Source organism: Pararge aegeria, chromosome 8 (assembly GCF_905163445.1).
Source record: "Pararge aegeria chromosome 8, ilParAegt1.1, whole genome shotgun sequence".
In the NCBI taxonomy this organism is placed as follows: Eukaryota; Metazoa; Arthropoda; class Insecta; order Lepidoptera; family Nymphalidae; genus Pararge; species Pararge aegeria.
The window spans coordinates 18,710,491-18,729,288 of NC_053187.1; the positions used below are offsets into that span (position 1 = coordinate 18,710,491).

General features: G+C 36.6%; 1 protein-coding gene across 9 annotated transcripts in view; it reads left to right on the top strand.

Moving 5' to 3' along the window:
- The window catches only part of LOC120625613 (uncharacterized protein ZK1073.1), a 76,100-nt gene that overhangs the window by 4,665 nt on the left and 52,637 nt on the right, over positions 1–18,798 (top strand). For 2 of the 9 annotated variants that reach the window (XM_039892685.1, XM_039892686.1), the window contains exon 2: positions 5,510–5,723. The exons of 5 other annotated variants lie outside the window; for them this stretch is intronic. In XM_039892685.1, the coding sequence (XP_039748619.1) occupies positions 5,510–5,723 (214 nt within the window). The remainder of the gene's footprint in view (positions 1–5,509; positions 5,724–18,798) is intronic. 2 more of the 9 variants (XM_039892688.1, XM_039892687.1) reach the window with 2 other exon arrangements.

Below are 18,798 nucleotides of genomic sequence, written 5' to 3' on the forward strand. Positions count from 1 at the left end.
ATGCGTATATTACATGTAAAACATGACATTGAAGTGAGTTGATGGCGATAACTTAATTCGTCAACTTAAAACTAAAGCTACGAGGGTTCCAAACGCGCGCTGGTCTAAGAAGAAGCCCACAACAAATAATAGCGGTGCGTTTTATAATAGGACTAGGCTGTTATTGTTAAGATAAAGTTACTATTATATAAGTATTCATTTCGTAAATGAAAACAAACCAACATTTCAGTCATCGAATGATTTCTCCCTTTGCGCCGTGATAAATGACAGCCAACAGTGCCAACGAATAGTAGCGTCTAATTTAGCGAGTGTTTTTTTTTTTATATTTTAAGAATAATTTCCGCGCCAAGGTCGTTGCCCTCTATCTAGGCTGGACTATTGTTTATTCTAGAACGTAAGCTATTGTTCGCAGCTGGGTATATGCGTTTTTTATTTAAGTAAGAACATATAATGTAATGTTTCAAGGGACAATGGCATAAACACACAGAATTAGGAATATACAGAAACCGTGTGTACGACTAATCTTCTTCTTTCTTCTCTGGCCTTGTCTCCGTACTTGATCAGCCGTCACCTTCCGTTGTACGTAGTGCCACTAGTACGACTCCCCGCTGGGTCACTCCAGCCAGTCGAGCTCACTCCAGAAGCTTAGCAGGCCGCCCATGTGGTAAAGTGGTATACGACTAATATTGAAGCCTCAAAAAACACTCCACTTTAGTAGCGTTTCTCGAACAGGCGGTTAGTCACCTCATTCTATTAAGCAGTTGACAGTAATTGTTTTACCTCTAATGTTCTAGATGTTTACCATAAAATGGTAAAAGTTTGTGAGCTAGCAACGTTCTGCGGATGTGATGTGTGACGCGCGCGGGGCTTTTTCACTGTTTTTGGTCACCATGCACTGCATTTTATAATGGCTTAATGAGGATTCTGTATGTTCTTAATTCTGAGGCATAACATTTAGAAACTGATTATAAGGGTAGGTTAGCAGGTGAGCCGGGTATAGGTATCAAATAAGTATACACTTTCGCATTTATACTGACCACCTGCCCGGCGCAGTGGTGAAGCTCTGTGGTGTAAGTTGGAGGTCCCAGGTTCGTCCGCTGGCAAATTTGGGAAATTATAATTTCTGATTTTTTCTGGTCTGATCTTGTAGGAAAGCTTCGGCCGCTGCTAGTTACCACCCAATTGAAAAAGATAACCATAGAGCGATTTAGCGTTTCGGTGTGATGCCACGTAGAAACCGTTTAGGGTTTAATTTAACAGCTATATCCCTAATAGGCTAGCCCCGTACCATCTTAGACTACATCATAACTTTCCACAGGCGAGGTTGGTTAACTTGTAGTGGTTCACAAAAAATTTAAAAAAAATATATTTACATTTTAATTATTTAATGATTAAAATGTATTTGCGTTTAATAAGGTTAGTCATAAAATACTGAATAAATAATAATCTATACATACTGATAATAACATTGGATTGTCTGTTTTATATTGAAATAACCATTTTTAATACGTATAAGAATATATGCGGTACATACGAGTACACCAAAATATGTATTAATATATAAAGCTGAAGAGTTTGTTTGTTTACTTGAACTCGGGTACTACTGGTCCGATTTCAGTGTTTGATTGCCCATCTATCGAAGAAGGCTGTAGGCTATATAGCATCACGCTAAGACTAATAAGAGCATCCCATCAATGAAGAATGTTTTAAAATCCGGTGTTTTTTTTTCGTGTCTAAAAAAAGTCTGAAAAGGTTGGCTTATACGCGGATCAAGTCGCGAGTTACCGCTAGCAAAGATTAACACAGGCTTTTGTTGTTGACAGGCTTGGCGTTTGTTCCCAATCATCAAGTACAGAAAAAACAAAAAACATAATTAATACGAAAATTTAAATAAGAATTTAAGTTTATTTATTTTTATTTATTTTTATTTTTTGGGATAACAAACAGCTATGCATTTTACATAGTTACAAAATTAAATAAGATAATGCCAATAAGCCGGTTAAGTTTCCACAAATTTGTGGGTACATATTTACTAGGCACATTTCCCCATCAAGTACTCGTACTCGTATATGTGCTTATTTTAGCTCGCGTTCAACAGTTGTGTAAGGTTTGCTGCCGAAAGCCGGCCACAACTTAGACACATTTCCTGATTTTTCCTGTATTTTGCGCTCTTTCAAGCCAGTTTTCACCAGTTACAGTTTCATTTGCCAACCGTTCTTAAACGATTAAAACTACTATACTAGATTAATAATAATTCGCTTATGTTTATGAAAATTCTGCAACAATTTCTTTATTAATAGCCGAAGCGTTAGTCTATTTGTTAACCTGCGGGTTTTGTTTACGATGTCATAAAATACTCATTAATGTCTTTCAACGGTGTAGACTCGTTTTTACTTTTACCTTCAAATATTACAGCACTTTCAAGAATTAAAAAGAAACGATTTGCCGTGTTAATGGTTACTATACTATATCTACTGCTAATTATTTATTATTATTGAATCATGGAGATATACTGTTAACATATTATAGTAAATTACTACATTCCAAGCATTATTTTTCTCAAACATGCTTGGAATTTGACGGCCGATTGGCGCAGTGGGCAGCGACCCTGCTTTCTTAGACCAAGGCCGTGGGTTCGATTCCCACAACTGGAAAATTTTAGTGTGATGAACATGAACGTTTTTCAGTGTCTGGGTGTTTATATTTATAAGTATTTATTGTATATTAATTATAAAAATATTCATCAGTCATCTTAGTACCCATAACACAAGCTACGCTTACTTTGAGGCTAGTTGAAAAGGTGCGTATTTTCGTAGTATATTTATTTATTTATTATTTTATTTATTTATATTTAAGCATTATTTTGACAACCCAATTTCAATTTTTTTTTTTTATTTGCATATTTAGTTACATAGATGGTGGGTACAATAGTATAATAGTTCTACAATCGCCATCGATTGGCATGCAAAATTGATTTCTTAAAATCATGTAACTCCTGTTACTTGTTTAATATAAATATAAACATACTACGACAATACACACATCGCCATCTAGCCCCAAAGTAAGCGTACCTTGTGTTATGGAGATGGAGGAGATGTCTCTTAAAAAGTTCAAAGTTTGTATTAAACGTAAGCTTATAGAAAAGTCCTATTATAGTATAAAGGACTGCGTAAACGATAAAAAAGCTTGGGTGTAAATTATTGCTCTAACCAGGTTGCTCTTCTAATAATTTAAAATGACATTGTGAGATGGTGATAACAAAAAAAAACCCGGCTATGTTTGTTGTGGGCTTCTTTTTAGACCAGGACGCGTTTGGAACCCTCGTAGCTTTAGTTTTAAGTTTACGAATGTGGTTATCGGCATCATCTCACTACCGTGTAATTCTTATGTACGCATCAAAAGTGCCACTTATGGGCCTACTTGAATAAAGATATTTTTGACTTTGACTTTGACTTTGACTTTATGGGTACTAAGATGACTGATGAATATTTTAATGAATTATATACATAGATACTTAGACTATACATATAAACACCCAGACACTGTAAAACATACATGCTCATCACACAAAAAATTCCAGTAGTGGGAATCGAGCCTTGGGCTCAGAAACCAGGGTCGCTGCAAACTGCGCCAATCGGCCGTCTTAGTATTTTATCTATTATAAAGGTACGCGTCGCGTAGCGTAGGTACTATGCGCGTGTCAGTCTTTCAACTTCAAAAGGATTGTCTTAAGTAAACACTTAATTGTTTTGAATTAGTATGTATATAATAAGGTTTTTTTATTTAATATTTTACCAGGGTGCATAAGTATATTATGAAATATACTTGTACACCCTTCAACAGTATTTCGTAATTCGGTTACACGTTGTTTAACCTTCCTCAAGAATACAGCTGTCAAAATATGCAAAAAACGCAAATGCAAATATGTAAATTTTTCAAATCTGTCTAGTGCGTTGAGACTAACGAAAAGAAAACAAAACTTTCGCTTTATTATTAGTATAGAATCGTTAGACATATTATGTAATCCTTGGGAAACCAGGTAACGAGGGAGACCATTTTTTATTTAAAAGCTCATTTCACCTTAGTAAAGAGTTAATTTTATTTCATTTCATCAGAGTAGTTAAACAAACTTTGAGATTGCATACAGATTGCTTTCGCAATTTGTTCGTTCTAATTGGATTTTTGCAGTAGAAGTAAAATTTATATGATTGAATGAAATTTTGATGAAGAATTTATATATTAATATAACTTGTTTTAATTAGCAATAATAACTCAGCTTTCTTATAAAATATAAGCTTAATTTGCTTTACTCCGGTGTATTCTATACATCAATTGTTCAAAAAGCAGAGGAATCTGACCTTAACAATTATTCATTGTAAAGTCAACATCACCTGAGGATGCTCCGGTTTGGAGAGAAACGTGCGGTACATTGCCGAAGATCTGTTTGGTGTGGAGTATAAAGATTGAAGAAATTATAAATTACATCATACAGACTGCTTCTCGCGAGTATAGCAAATTAAGCTTAATTTTCATAATATATCATGGAATTCCGCAAAGTTACGCCTGCTTCTATCCAATATTTAGATTAATTAATCAGTCAAATCATACGTTATGATAATGTGATGGTAAAGACTACAAATTACTCCGTCGAAATACCCCGGTCTCTTTCACTCGTAATAGATATGAACTGTAGTCAGTATAGAGTACAATGACAATTCTTGATTTCAAGGTTTTAATCATGATGGTCTATTGGCGTAGTGGACACCAACCCTGCTTTCTGAGTCCAAGGCGGTGGGTTCGATTCCCAAATGTTTGTATGATGAACATTAATGTTTTTCAGTGTCTATTTATCTATATCTATCTATTTATGTGTATATTATTCATAAAAATATTCACAAGTCATCTTGGTAACCATAACACAATCTAGAAACGCTTACTTTGGCACTAGATGGCAATGTGTGTATTTTCTTAGTATATTTATATCCTATTCGTTTTGGGAGGTTTATTCGATACGGTTAAGTTTAATATAAACTTTAAGCTTATTGAGATTATAATAATTTAAAACAAAGACTTAAAGCGTTTTTAACTAAATATTAAAATTAATGTCAATTTAGAATTTTACCTACAGAGCTTAAATAATATCACCGGGCGTTTGGAAAGCATCTCGTTTGCCCTCTTTTGATAGTTGGTTACCTTTTAGAATAATCAGCTAATAAAGCAGTCTCCCAATCTCTCGAGTATTCCTAATAATTCGAAGGTAGGCACTTGTGGCAGTATGCATTTTAAGGCTATCGTCTCTTAAATCGGTTATAGTGTAGGAAATCTAACAATGACAAGTAGCGTTTAAGTTAGATGCATGGTCAATTCAGTGTTAATATATTCTAACCAGTTCACAACTAAAACCTAAATGAGACAAATATAATCATTTTGAATTGCATTCGTACACACGTCACTCAACTACAATTAAATTTGGAATTGGAATTGTAATATTATTTAAATAAAAAAAAAGGAAAATGTTACGTCCAACTCTGTTTCGCGGACTGAGTCAAGACTCAGGGTCTGACTCGGCGGCCTACGAACTCGACAGGAGCCGGCGCGCGTCGCTCAGCGCTGAGCAGCGACGACGGCTGAGCATGCTCAGGACGTCAAGCATCCCGGCGGCGCTGAGTCCGGTGAGCCACATTTACCATTTGGTTCCCTGCCCGAGAAACTGTTGCAATCAGGTACTAGATATTTAGTTTAGTTGTCCTCGTGTGCTGTGCTGTTGTTTGTGCTAACACTTTATGTTATTTTGATGTTTTATGTTGTTGTTGTTTTTTGTAACTTACACTATCGACTTCGACCGCGTACTGATAAATAAATTGTTTTATATATAAACTTTTATCAGCTACTCTACACAATGTACGAGTATATCGACCCACAGCGAAGCATCGCCTATATACCTACCTACTCATTACTTTGTCTGCTTGACTTGGTCTGTTTTTCGTATTAATTGAGATATCAAATAAAAAATAGGTTTCTCAAATCATGATGCATTATATTTATATTCGCGCGTTTAAATAAAAATAAAACTAACATAAGCTACCTATATATTTATATAAAAGAAAGTTGTGTTAGTTACACCATTTATAACTGAAGAACGGCTGGACTAATTTTTATGATATTTGATTTTTTGGATTCCCCTTAGACCGGAATAGTATACTAAGAATTTATTTTATATTTTATAACATTCATTAAAAAAAAATGTGACGCGGTACGAAGTTCGCCGGGACACCTAGTTATTTATAAAAATACAATTAAATTCAGTTGCCTTAATGATTGCATTAGGTATTTAAAGTTGACAGTGTTCCCGAATTTTCCGGGTAACCTAACTCGTGATTGAAACTAACATATCTGCTGGGAGGCTTTGGCCGCGGCTAGTAACCACCATAACGACAAAGACGTGCCGCTAAGCGATTTAGCGTTCCGGTACGATGTCGCGTAGAAACCGACTAGGGTTTACTATAACTGCCATAGTCCTAACATATTAGCCAGTTACCATCTTAGACTGCATCGTCACTTACCAACACGTGAGATTGCTAACTTCTAGTGAAATTTAAAAAAAAGTTTAGCAGGCAATGTTAATACAATCATTGCATTTTTATGTTCACTGAATTTATCAACTAGGTGTAGGAACAAGGTTTACTTATATATTATACCATATGGAAGAATAATTAGAAGTATCTATAAACAAGACGAGTTCGATCCCCGGCACCTAAGACTTTTCGGAGTTATGCGCGTTTTAAGCAACTAAATATCACACGGTAAAGTAAAACATCGTTACCTAAGATTTCAATGTTCCCAAAGGCTCATGAAGCCTAGCAATCCGCACTGGGCCAGCTTGGTGGACTAAACCCTAAACCCTATTCTGACAGGAGACCTGCGCCCAGTTGTGGGTTGACATTTATGATGTTGAAAACATATTAACAAAAACTAGATTTGTGTCAGACTGTAGTTATATCTAGTACCTATTACCTACGTGCATTAGTGATAGAATTTCTTCATACATAATTCATATCACGCATTGAATTATAACAGAAATTATAACAGAAGTATGTTTAAATATTCGTGACATTATCTTCCGGTAAGATGTCGCGTAGAAACCGATGAGGGTATATAACTGCCATACCTCTAGCAAGAATCAAGAATGCGAAAAGAACTGCCTTGCAATCTTTCAGCGACATGTTAAACTCCATTCTGAGAGGGCTCAAGCGAGTATCGGAAGAACATCCCGGCCGATGTATCAAATCACAGAAGCAGAGCTGTTCTTTTCCAAAAAAATGTATCTTACGAAATTAACAATCATAAGCATATATAATGTATGATAATGTAAGAAAACTATATTTAAAAATAAACCCCCTAACAGGTTGTCTAACCTTTACCAGACTGCACCACTTAAATGGTTGTCACGCCATAAATGTAACCCGAGGTCCTGCTCTTAACTAAACGATTATTACGACCCTAGTGAGCAGGGGTGTAATTGGGAGGCTAGTACCAGTCAGCTTACCAAAATTCCAACCTCACCTGCCCGTGGTGCACACACGAGGCTCTGGCAGTATAACCACTTCGAATTGGCTATGTCTAGCTATGTCTATGACAGAATACATGGCACAGACCGGTGTCGGACAGCAGCGACGCCGGTGCGATCAGTCTGGCCTTGCGATGACCAACCCGCCTGCCCAGCGTGGTCATTACCGGGTAAATCTTTGTATGGATGGAGAAAAGAAAGCCACAGCCCCTAGTCCCTGGCAGCCCCACTATTCCTGGCTCTGGCAGCGGTTATGGTAACGACCCGACGACTGGAACCGGCAACGTATAGCGCACGCACGTTGAGGACCGATGAGAAGTTAGTCGAGCTGGAAGAAGCAGTGAGCGAATTGCGCTGTATTATCATGGTTTATCTGAAGTCCGTTGAGAGTCGAAGGACACGATAATCCTTAAATCACTGCACGGCCCCCAACGAGGTGGACAGATTACATCAGGCTTGTCGTTGGGAGGTGGAGGCAAGCGGCCCAGGACCGTGGATTGTGGAACTCCCTACAAAAGACCTATGTCCAGCAGTATTTAATATTGACAATAATGAGTCCGCTTCTCAATCTGGTTACAGTGCCCTCACAGGGTTCCATTTCATAAGATTGACATTCTTTTTTGAAAATATAATAATGAATATATATATAATAATACATATATATGTCATTGTAATGGAATTGTAATTGAATAAATAAATAAATAAATGATGATGGTGATGACAGTGTGCAAGCGATTGATCGATATCAAAAGCCTCGTTTCCCAGTCCCGCCGAGTGTCCAAATCGGATTAGGTCAGTGTTTAACAGAGGTAGGTACGCGCCTAAGTCACGTAATACCTTAATGCTGAATCCGTACAAACTTGCTGCGGTCATATCCGTCAATAAAGCCGATTCAGCGATACGGCTTCAATATTATTATGGTGATTAATTATAATTATAAATTACGCCGCGCAGACTGGAATATAAAGTGGTTTTAGTTTGTGTGTGTCTGCATTTTTCTTGAGTTAAACGGTACCCCAGCGGGGCTAGCATAGGCAGGAGACAATAATTATATCCCCTGACAGTGGATATAATTATTGTCCACCTGCTAAAGCACGGGAACATGGAATAGGAGAAGTTTACCCCTGTTTTTTTTATTTCAAATTCAAATCTTTATTGGAATAGTTCAAATATAGTCACAGATCCGACTTTAAAGTCATAAGTAATAATAGTTACAAACGAAAATTAATATTTACAATAAATATAAGCCGTCTAACTGTTAATTGTTCACCTGTTTATTATTATAGGTACACATATATTATTTGGATATTATTTCCACTCACGCGCCAGTAATATGAGAGTTGATAAAGCGACGATTATTTTCTCCTGCCCATGCTAGCCGTGCTGTGCTATTCTGTCTAAAATTTCGTCTAGATCTGTTTATTTATATTATCTCACCTGATGGTAAGTTTTATAAAGCGGGTAAGTACGTAAGGAAATTACAAAAGAAAGTTATAAAAACAACGGAACCAAATAACGCATGACTTTCAATACGTGATAACTAGTGTCAAACAAATAAACAATAATAATAATTAATTATTCAAATTATTGTTTCTGGGCTAAGTACACAAACACTAAACCGAAATAACCAAAACAATGTAACACACGAACGTAAATCCCAGTTATAGACGCGCATAAACGCTCATAAAATGTTTAGTCTTAAGGTTCGATATTTGGGTTAAACAACCCGTCATACTGATGGCATAAGGCTCAACGCAGACATGTTACTGCAGGACATGACTGCAAGACCATTTTTTTTTATAAATTAGGTAGTATCCAAAGTAATCCAAATTCAATATATTATTACAGTATTTATTTGTGTGGTGGTGTGGTAGGATTGGACAAGGATATTACATTTATTTCATCACTATTTTTGCCCGCGTTTTGTGTAACGTGGTTTTACAAATACCATCGGAGCCATTCGTTTCCTTGGGATAATAAATCACCCATTTCAACTAACTTTATGTCAAAAATCAAGTTCGTTCGGTCGCTAAGCGATTTAGCGTTTCGGTATGATGTCGCGTAGAAACCGATTAGGGGTATGGATTAAATATAAGTGCAATACTCCCTAACAGGTTAGCCCACTACCATCTTAAACTGCATCATTACTTACCACCAGGTGAGATTGCAGTCAAGGGCTATCTTGTAGTGCAATAAAAAAAAAGTTTATTGGTTGCTTAGTTAGAGCGTAAAAGAAGGATAATCAAACAAACAGACTTTCGTATCTATAATTTAAAAATGAATCGCTCACTGTGTTGCTAAGAGCAAATCCAAAGAGCAGCTGAACCGATTTCGCTAATTCTTTTTTAGAATATCCCTTGAAGTACCAAGATGTTTCTTACGTAAAGAAAAATTTTAAAAGAATGCCTGAAAAAGTCTAGAAACACTTTTCTATACTCCAATACAAACGAATCGTAATAATACTTAAAATTCAATTTGAACTTTAATACCATAGCATAAAGTTTAATTATTAGTGGAGAGGTTCCGGATAGGCAAAAAGTTACGACGGGTAAATATAACATAGTTTGGAAATAAAACTGTACCCGGTAGGTGGCGCTGAAATTAGATTCTAGGTTATTTAAGATATTAAAACCGGTAGTAACCGCTTTAATGCAGACGAAGTTGCGCAGGTTATTAATAAGGACTATCAACCCATTTCCGGGGCACCTGGTCTCCTGTCAGAAAGAGGGAGGTTTAGAATTTAGTCCACCGAGCTGGCCAAGTTTGGTGCACATCACATGCCTTTGAGAACATTATGGAGAACTCTCAGGCATGCAGGTTTCTGATGATGTTTTTGTTCACTGTTTACCCAAGTAATATTTATGCATTTTCGCATTTTTCGAGTCGGTAGACCAGGGCCTAAACTAATCTCATTCTGAGGAGCCCCGTACCAAGTAGTGGGCCGTTTATGGGTTAATATTGATGACGATGATGATGATATTTATTTATCCTGGGGGAATCACTCGAGCATTCTAACAGCTTATCGCTCGGACTGCGCTGATCCTAATGCTATTAACAATTGGACCGCAAACCTTTGTCTGTTTGTTTGATCGACGTTTGTTTTTGTTAAACAACAGCGTTTTAATAGTCCAAGATAAACGAAGTAGGTAACACTTTTTCTACTGAGAAGTGAAATTTTTTTTTTGGTTGACGGCGAATTTCGCTTTTTTATTCCACTACGAGTTAGACCCTTACTGCAGTCTTGCTATCGGGCTAACTATCGGACATCGTAGCGGAAAAATATATTTGTCGGAAATTATAAATTCCCCAGTTGCCTCCAGGAATCAAATCCTAATCTCCAACTTCTAAGACACAGTGTATATTTTATTTTGCGGAGTATAGCAAATTAAGCTTATGCCATAATATGTCATGGAATTCCGCAAAGTAACGCCTGCTTCTTTGTAATATCAGTGTACCCAATCCTAAGGTTGCCTGGAAGAGATCGCTACTAGGCGATAAGGCCGCCTTTTGTATTTGTATGTAGTGTTTTTTTGTTCTTCTTCTGTATTTTTTTGTGTGCAAATAAAGAGTAAGTATAAATAAATGAATAAACCTATAAAAAGCGCAACTATTCGCATTGCATACGAGGGGCACGTCCTCCAGAGGGCCACCCTGTATCCATCAACCCACTTTTTTTGGCATGGTGGAAAAGCGACCCCCGACTACTCCCGACCCTTGGGCAATACGGAGGTTATGTTGGACTCCCCCCTCTAGAAGATGTATACCCGAACTAAAAACCACCACGGTATGCCCCTCTTGTTGGCTTTGTTAGAGACCAAGGGAACCCGTTGTATATCTAGACTTGTATCCATCAACTTAAGGCGTAGGTGTTCAGCCTCATATGCCTTTAATAACACCGACAACAACAGTCTTTAAACCGTTACAAGCCAATGCTGCTTACCAACAGGAATAAGCATGGCGATAATTGTTCCCCGGACGAGCTCGGTCACAAAAATCTTTACTATTACAAATGAAACAGTAATAACAAACACTGTACAGTTGTGATCTGCTATAAATCTGTCCACCGCTATTTTACGGTCGTTACAGCGTAGCGTTGTTGCCGAGTGACATACGCCAAGTCAGTAGTAGATTGTTGCCACAGAGCTGTGCACTTCATAAAAGTACAAAAGCACTGCCTAAAACTTTTGTACGTCCCATAAAGGGAGACGAATTTTTCAATTTCATACCATCTTCCTTCTTTATGCATACCCTGCTAAAAAAACCCTGTGCACGCCATTGGCCGTTGCCATAATTCTTTGTATAGGGAAACGATTTTAAAATGTAAACCAGGTTTAAACTAGTGTGATTTGAACCCGTATCTCTATGGTACGGTCCCTGAATGTTTTGCCAATTATACTTAGTCCTACTTATACATAGTATATATAGGACCCTACGGCACTCAAATTATATTGAAATCAGCATCAGTATTGTATATATTCAATATTTTATATTACCTCCAAGTGTAGGTGATAGAATTAATAAAAAAGAACCTCTGACTCATAAAGCAACATAAAAATAATTTAAATCCTAGGCAGGTACCAGTCATCACTCTACTTTCCTCAATGGTATTGGCTCTAGATTGATCAGAAAAAAAAAGATATTACCAAGTTTTCAGTTTTCATTTCGTTAGTGTACATTATTCTACTAGTCCAAACCCTTTCATTTCATATCATTAAATGAGGGAGTTGTGAAAAAATAATGTAATACACCATTTTGTGGTGGCCGCTAATTGAGGCCACACATTCACACAGACATGCACATATACACACAAACACATACGCGTCAATCTAATATATATCTTGATGATTGACCAAAAATAAATGTTTTCAGCAATAGATAGGTAACTAAAAAATAAAATCCGTCGTTTTTGCGCAAGGGGTTAGTGTTAAAAGAAATACTGTGATGAATTAATGAATGAATGAATACACTTTTATTGTATACACCAAAGAAAAAACTAGATACAGAGATAATATAGCCTTATCGATATTTTAATTGAGTACTTCAAGTACTTTTTTTAGGCAAGTTCAATTTCAATATAACTAACTTGTGGCTTCAATTTGCACAAACTCATGATTGCCCCGTCTCCCGACCGATAAGAATAAGAACAGTTGTGATCGGTTACAATTAAATAAATAAATTGCTTGCGGCCGATCAAAGATTTTAAAAGTGGCCGACATGTGGCCGACATTTGGCCGACACTATGATAAATAGACCGACAGTAGTGAACACCCGGCAGACATTTTTAAATGCGTAAACAACGAGTCGCGAATTTAAATGTGTACTCACAATGGGGCATTTAACATTTTCTGGTTTTTTTAAGTTCATCACACAGTGCCGCAAGACTTTTAATAGTCACAGGCTAGAAACTTTAGTTTGGAGTACTATATTTTCTGCGCCTACTCACGAACATTATAAACTAACTTTTGCCCGCGACCTAATCCGCTTTTTTCCGTTATGTAAATCCATCAGGACCGTCTCCAGCTTTGTATATTTGTAACCTTTGTTGGCTCAACCACTTGTCTTAATGAAATTTGACACATATAAATATAGCCGCTGGAACGGTTGAGAAACAGGTTAGAGAGTGAAATTAGCTGTTATCCAAAAAAATACTTTATTACACTGTCCCCAGTTTATTACTAGTTCATGCAAAAATGACTGAGTACTTTTAGATGAGTAGGTATACATATATGGAATATAACGCAGGGTACTTTTTATCGAGATTTAGTAATAAGATTTATGCGAATGAGTAGGAAGTATTGCCCTTCTTCGAACATTAGGGAAAAAGAGATACTGCAAAAGTAAAATGCGTTTTTTTGCGTTGAGTACCCGCACCTTTTGCGGCTCCTTCGCTCGTGCGTCTTGCGGCAGTCAGAGATCAACTTAACGTCGCGTCGATTGTTTACAAAAATCACCATCGTCAGTTTAAGTGTTCCGAATAATTTGGCAACAAGCGAGACACGAAAGCGTATGTCTGAACGCGCTTATCTAGAACTTGCATCATCATCATGTAACAGGTATTTAAATATTTTGACGACTTCCCTGGCGCAGCGATGTGCGCTTTGGTTACTAGAAAGTAGGAGTCCTCGGGAATTATTAGTTTTTTATTTATAATTCCCAAATTTTCTAAATTTTCTTAATTTAAAAAAATAAATCACCCGTTTTTTTTTGCGCAGAGGGTTAGTTAAAATAAATACTGTATTGAATGAATGAATGAATGAATGAATACACTTTTATTGTACACCTAAGAAAAAGTAGTTACAGAGACAATATAAACATACGAAACATAGAGCAAGAAGGTACAATTTGGTGGCCTTATCGCTATATAGCGATTTCTTTCAGGCAACCGGAGGTGTAAAACATAAGATAATAGGTTAACACATTTCCTCTGGTCTGACGCACTCTGCTCTGGTGGGCAGTGGCGTGCATAGAGGGTATGCACAGGGTATGAAGATTATATCAAATGAAAAAAACCTCCATTACGAGAGATAGGCATTGTAAGTGTTATAAAAAGCTTACCTTAAGTATCTTTAGCTCTAACTCAAGATTTTCTTCATTTTATATAATCTGCATACCCTGTGCATACCCTCTATGCACGCCACTGCTGGTGGGAGACATCGGCAGTGATAGGTTAATGTGAAGAATAAACGTCAAATCCCAGCAACCCATTTTTCAGGACCATGTTTGGTCTGTGCTCTAAAGCCTCTCCTGTGAGAGAGGAGGCCCGTTTCCAGCGGCGGGACGATTATAGGATATGATGATGAAGTGCCGCTCTTATCTCCCGCAAGATAAAAACATGATTGTAAAATATTGATGACAAAAAAGAGAAATCGCAGAGTTTCTTGCCACCTGTTCTCAAAGGAATCTGCCTTCCGAACTGGTGTTGAAGACACTACAAAAATGCAGACTTTATCCACAGGAGATTTCGACTTGAAAATTGTTAATCGCAAAGTCAACATTTCCTGTGGATGCTACGGTGTCGAAGCGAAACAGGCGTAGAGAGTAAACCGCAGAAGACCTGTTTGGTACAGAGTATAAAGATTGAGGAATTTACTTATTTATTTATTTATTTATTTAGCAACGCACCCCGTGAAGACATTACAGTAGCCCAATTCGTCTCACCGGCTTTTCAAAGAATTTAACAACAACAAATAATAATTACAAAAATAAAACATAAAAAATAAGCTATATAAAATTCAGAATTAAAAAAATATAGTAATACAACAATAACTACAAATTCAAAAATAATAAAAACAAAACATTCAAATATATAATTATTATCTTAGATATTAATACCTACCTACTCTGTAATAATATTTTAATTTGTTTTTGGAGCTGAAGCGGCGTTATAAATTGCACCGCACAGATTTCCCAGCTTATCGCGAAGTAAAGCAAAAGTAACGCCTGCTTCTGTCCAGAATTAACGTTTAAAAAGTGCTTATAGAGGGGGGCCGAAGGATTTGAGAACCACAATGCTGAATAGATGAGGCAGTCGATAAAAAACAATACATTTTAGGTAGTTTGTTTACAACCGCGTCACCTGCCAGTTGCGAGTGTTAGGAATAATTTGGCACCCAGCGAGCGTGCGTGCGTGCGTCACTCTCTATCGACTCCTCGATTTCGCATAACAAACTCTGTATCGTAAAAGTAAAATGAACCTAATGCTACTCGGTTTAGAGTCCCCAATTATGTACTTCAGATTTCGTTTTACAAATGTCCTGTCAAATGCCCGAGCTAAAGAATAGTAGTCGGCTAAATAAGATGTATTTTACTGCAATGTTCGCGAAAGGGTTTTTAAAAATCCCGCGGGAATCTTCAGTTTTTCCAAAGAGTTTTTTGTAGGTGATAATAAGTACTTTAAATAATATCCACCACGTTGGGCAGACAGGTTGGTTGATCACAGTTGATTGTAGTAGCAGTACCAAGGACGCTGCTGCCGTTTCTCCGTTAAATTCCCTAAGTCGCCTCGTACGACACTCGCGGCAAGAGAAGGGGGGAATTGGAATGGGAAGGATGTTAAATTGTAAACGTTAAGTTTCTAATATACTAGATACATTATTCTTTTTTTTGTCATTAATTAGTTCTAGTAATTATTTTGGTTGTGCATTAAAATGAATAAATATATATTTTTTTTAAATATATATTTATTTATTTTAATGCACAACCAAAATAATACCGTTTACAAAATTCGGATTTAATGCTAAAGCATTTTCTACGAGCTAACCTTCAACATGCGAGAAAAACGAGTTCGATGTGGCCTTAAACTTTAGAAAGTATACCTACGTATAATATATATCTATTTATATATACAATTTATAGATGACGTAAACGTAACGTGAAAATGAATATAAACGAGTATTCGCAATTTAAAAAAAGGGTTTAAAGAAGAAATGCTTTCTTCTTTAACAAGAGACAAGATTGCCAACGCCGCGGAGAAGGGTAAACAGGGTAAAAATATGGATAATATAAAAAAAAATTGATGTTATTTTTGTAGGTAACAATTACTCTTCTTTTGTTTCGTCGTAATCGGGTAAAAAGTAAACAAAACAAGCCAGGCTGGGCTATTTTGAAGTCCACTTATTTTATAGAGATGTTAAAAATAGACAAATTGTCGTCCCGCGAGCCGTACTGCGCAATTGCTAAGGATGGTCGAGTTAACTTAGGTTAGGGTTACAATATCGCCCTCGAGTTGAAAGGCATACCCCGTGTTCCTGGTTTGCCTTCGGTGGTGTTCAGTGGTAACCGAAGTTGTTACAGAGAAGTGCCTGCCTCAGTAGGCACCGCTGGCTGGGTTGCGGTTGTGTGCGAAAGCGTTCCCATGACCCAGTCACCAGGCGATGAGTTGGAACCGTGTCCGGCATAACCACTGCTCCTCCCCGTGGTGTAGTGGTATCCATGAGGATTTCCCCACGAGAAAAAAAAAGGGTTACAATATGGCTGGTCGGTTGTGTGCGAAAGCGTTCCCGTGGCCCAGTACGAGACGACTGGTTGGAACACCGTGGGGTTTTAGCCGGTACAAGTCCGACATAACGACCGTGACTCCCCGTGATGCACTAATGCGTATTATATATCATGCTAAAATTTTAGAATCGATCGGTGCAGAACTTTATGAGTTTTTGAAGCGTACACAAACCAACATAACATTTTTATATATATAGATATACATTAAAACTTATGAAATACAGATACACACCCAGTCACAGAAAAACATTCATGTTCATCACACAAACATTTTCCAGATGTTCGAATCCACGGCCTTGGACTATGAAATCAGGGTCGCTGCTCACTGCGCCAATCGGTCATCGAAATACAATACAATAGACCAATGTAATCCCTCCTTAATCGGAATCAAGCTAAAAATAACGCCAATTTGTATCAATAAAATCCTTGCGGAGTTCTTTAAATAGACCCACCGATGTGGGCGTGTCTTTGATGTACGCGTTATGTGTTCACATCTTTGATACGGAATACCAAAGATATACAGTTCCTCAAAAATTACCTCTATAGATTTAGTATTATATAATTTAATTTTAGAGAACGAATATTATATACCTAATATGTGAAGCATTAACGTCCGTTTTTTTTCTTGATTGTTAGTTCTGGCATGGATATCACGGGCTTTATAGCTTAATACATTTTTATCACATTTCTGTTATACATATTAAATTTTTAATTGTTATGAGGTTTTTAAGACATAACTAATCAACAAATATATCATCTGTCTATCACAAAAAACAACAATTTTAAATATATCTCTAAAGTACTCAAAAGTAATTTAATATACCTTTTAATATAAGTATAGCTTCAATAAAATCGTCTAGCTGATCAATAAATACTAATATGATGCTATATGATGCTATATGATAAAAAATAATATTTTAGGGACAGCAAAATAAATATGGTTTTTCCAACCGTTATTTTTTTCATTCCTCGGAAAAAGTACATAAATTTTTTATCTGTATGAAATATTTCTGATTAGTTTAGGCTTCGGGACAAGCAATATTTTGTAGAAGGTTATGAGCGTTTGCCGTTTAATTATTATAACTAAGATTTGATTGCAAAAATGCAAACCTATCTACTAAAGAGCATGAAATAATTTTTTTCACAAAAAATAACCAATAACGAGACTGAAAAGCAAGAAAGAAATATTTTCTACAACATTTTGAAGTCAGTGGTGAAAATGTTGAATATTATTAAATACCTTCTACTATATAAAGGGCATTACAATTTACTTGACACCGACTTAAAAGTTTTGTAGTAAATATTTATTTCTTGCTTTTCAGTCACGTCATAGTAATTTTAGTTTAAACATTTAATAACTTTCGATACTTTTTTATGAGTTTCATATTTTGGCACTTTCAGTCGTTGTTTCTTGGATTATGTATATCATTGGATTCTACGCAAATATCACTAATGATGCAATTCAAGAGCATGTAAAACTTAAATTAACTGGAGAATATGACGTGATTTTGGATCTGTACTGAACCGTAAATTTGGCTTCTATCTCTTATTTACATTTGACGTTATTTTCGCTTTGTTGATAAGAAAAATTGCTAAATAAAACGCTGTGCTCATATTGTTTAAATTTATCCGTTGCCCGGAAATGTAGACGTGAGAGAAGTAATAATATAATTGGTAAATAATTCTAACATCATGCCACACTTCAACCAATTAACGACGTCAAAGGACGTAGACGTCTTTTATAGGGGGTTCTAAATCCACGCTCGTCTAGAGCTAGCATTCGTGGCACGAGATAATTATTTCTACCGCAAGACGAGATAATCCATCAATTTGAAAAACATAGAGTAGGCAGTGCTTTTGTGCATATATAAAGTTCAGGCTACTGGCTATTGGCTCGCCCTTTGCCTCGCGAATCGCTGAGCTATGTAGATAACTCTAGTTGTGCTACGGATTTCCTCATTTCTCATCATTCACCATTTCAGTTGACACTTAATTGAGTTGACGGCGCTGTGAAGATTTGCCACCATTTATCCATATTTTGCATTCTGTATTCTAAGTTTCCAACTGAGTCCATTTCATCTCGGTTGGCCGGTACGCATTCACATCATAAATGCACACAAGCACTGCCTACCTTAAAAAGTTATATCACTCGTAAAGTCGGAGGACTTTTCCATTTTCTGCCAAGATTTTGTATTATGCCTACCCTAGTCTGAAACCTTGTGCACGCCACTGTT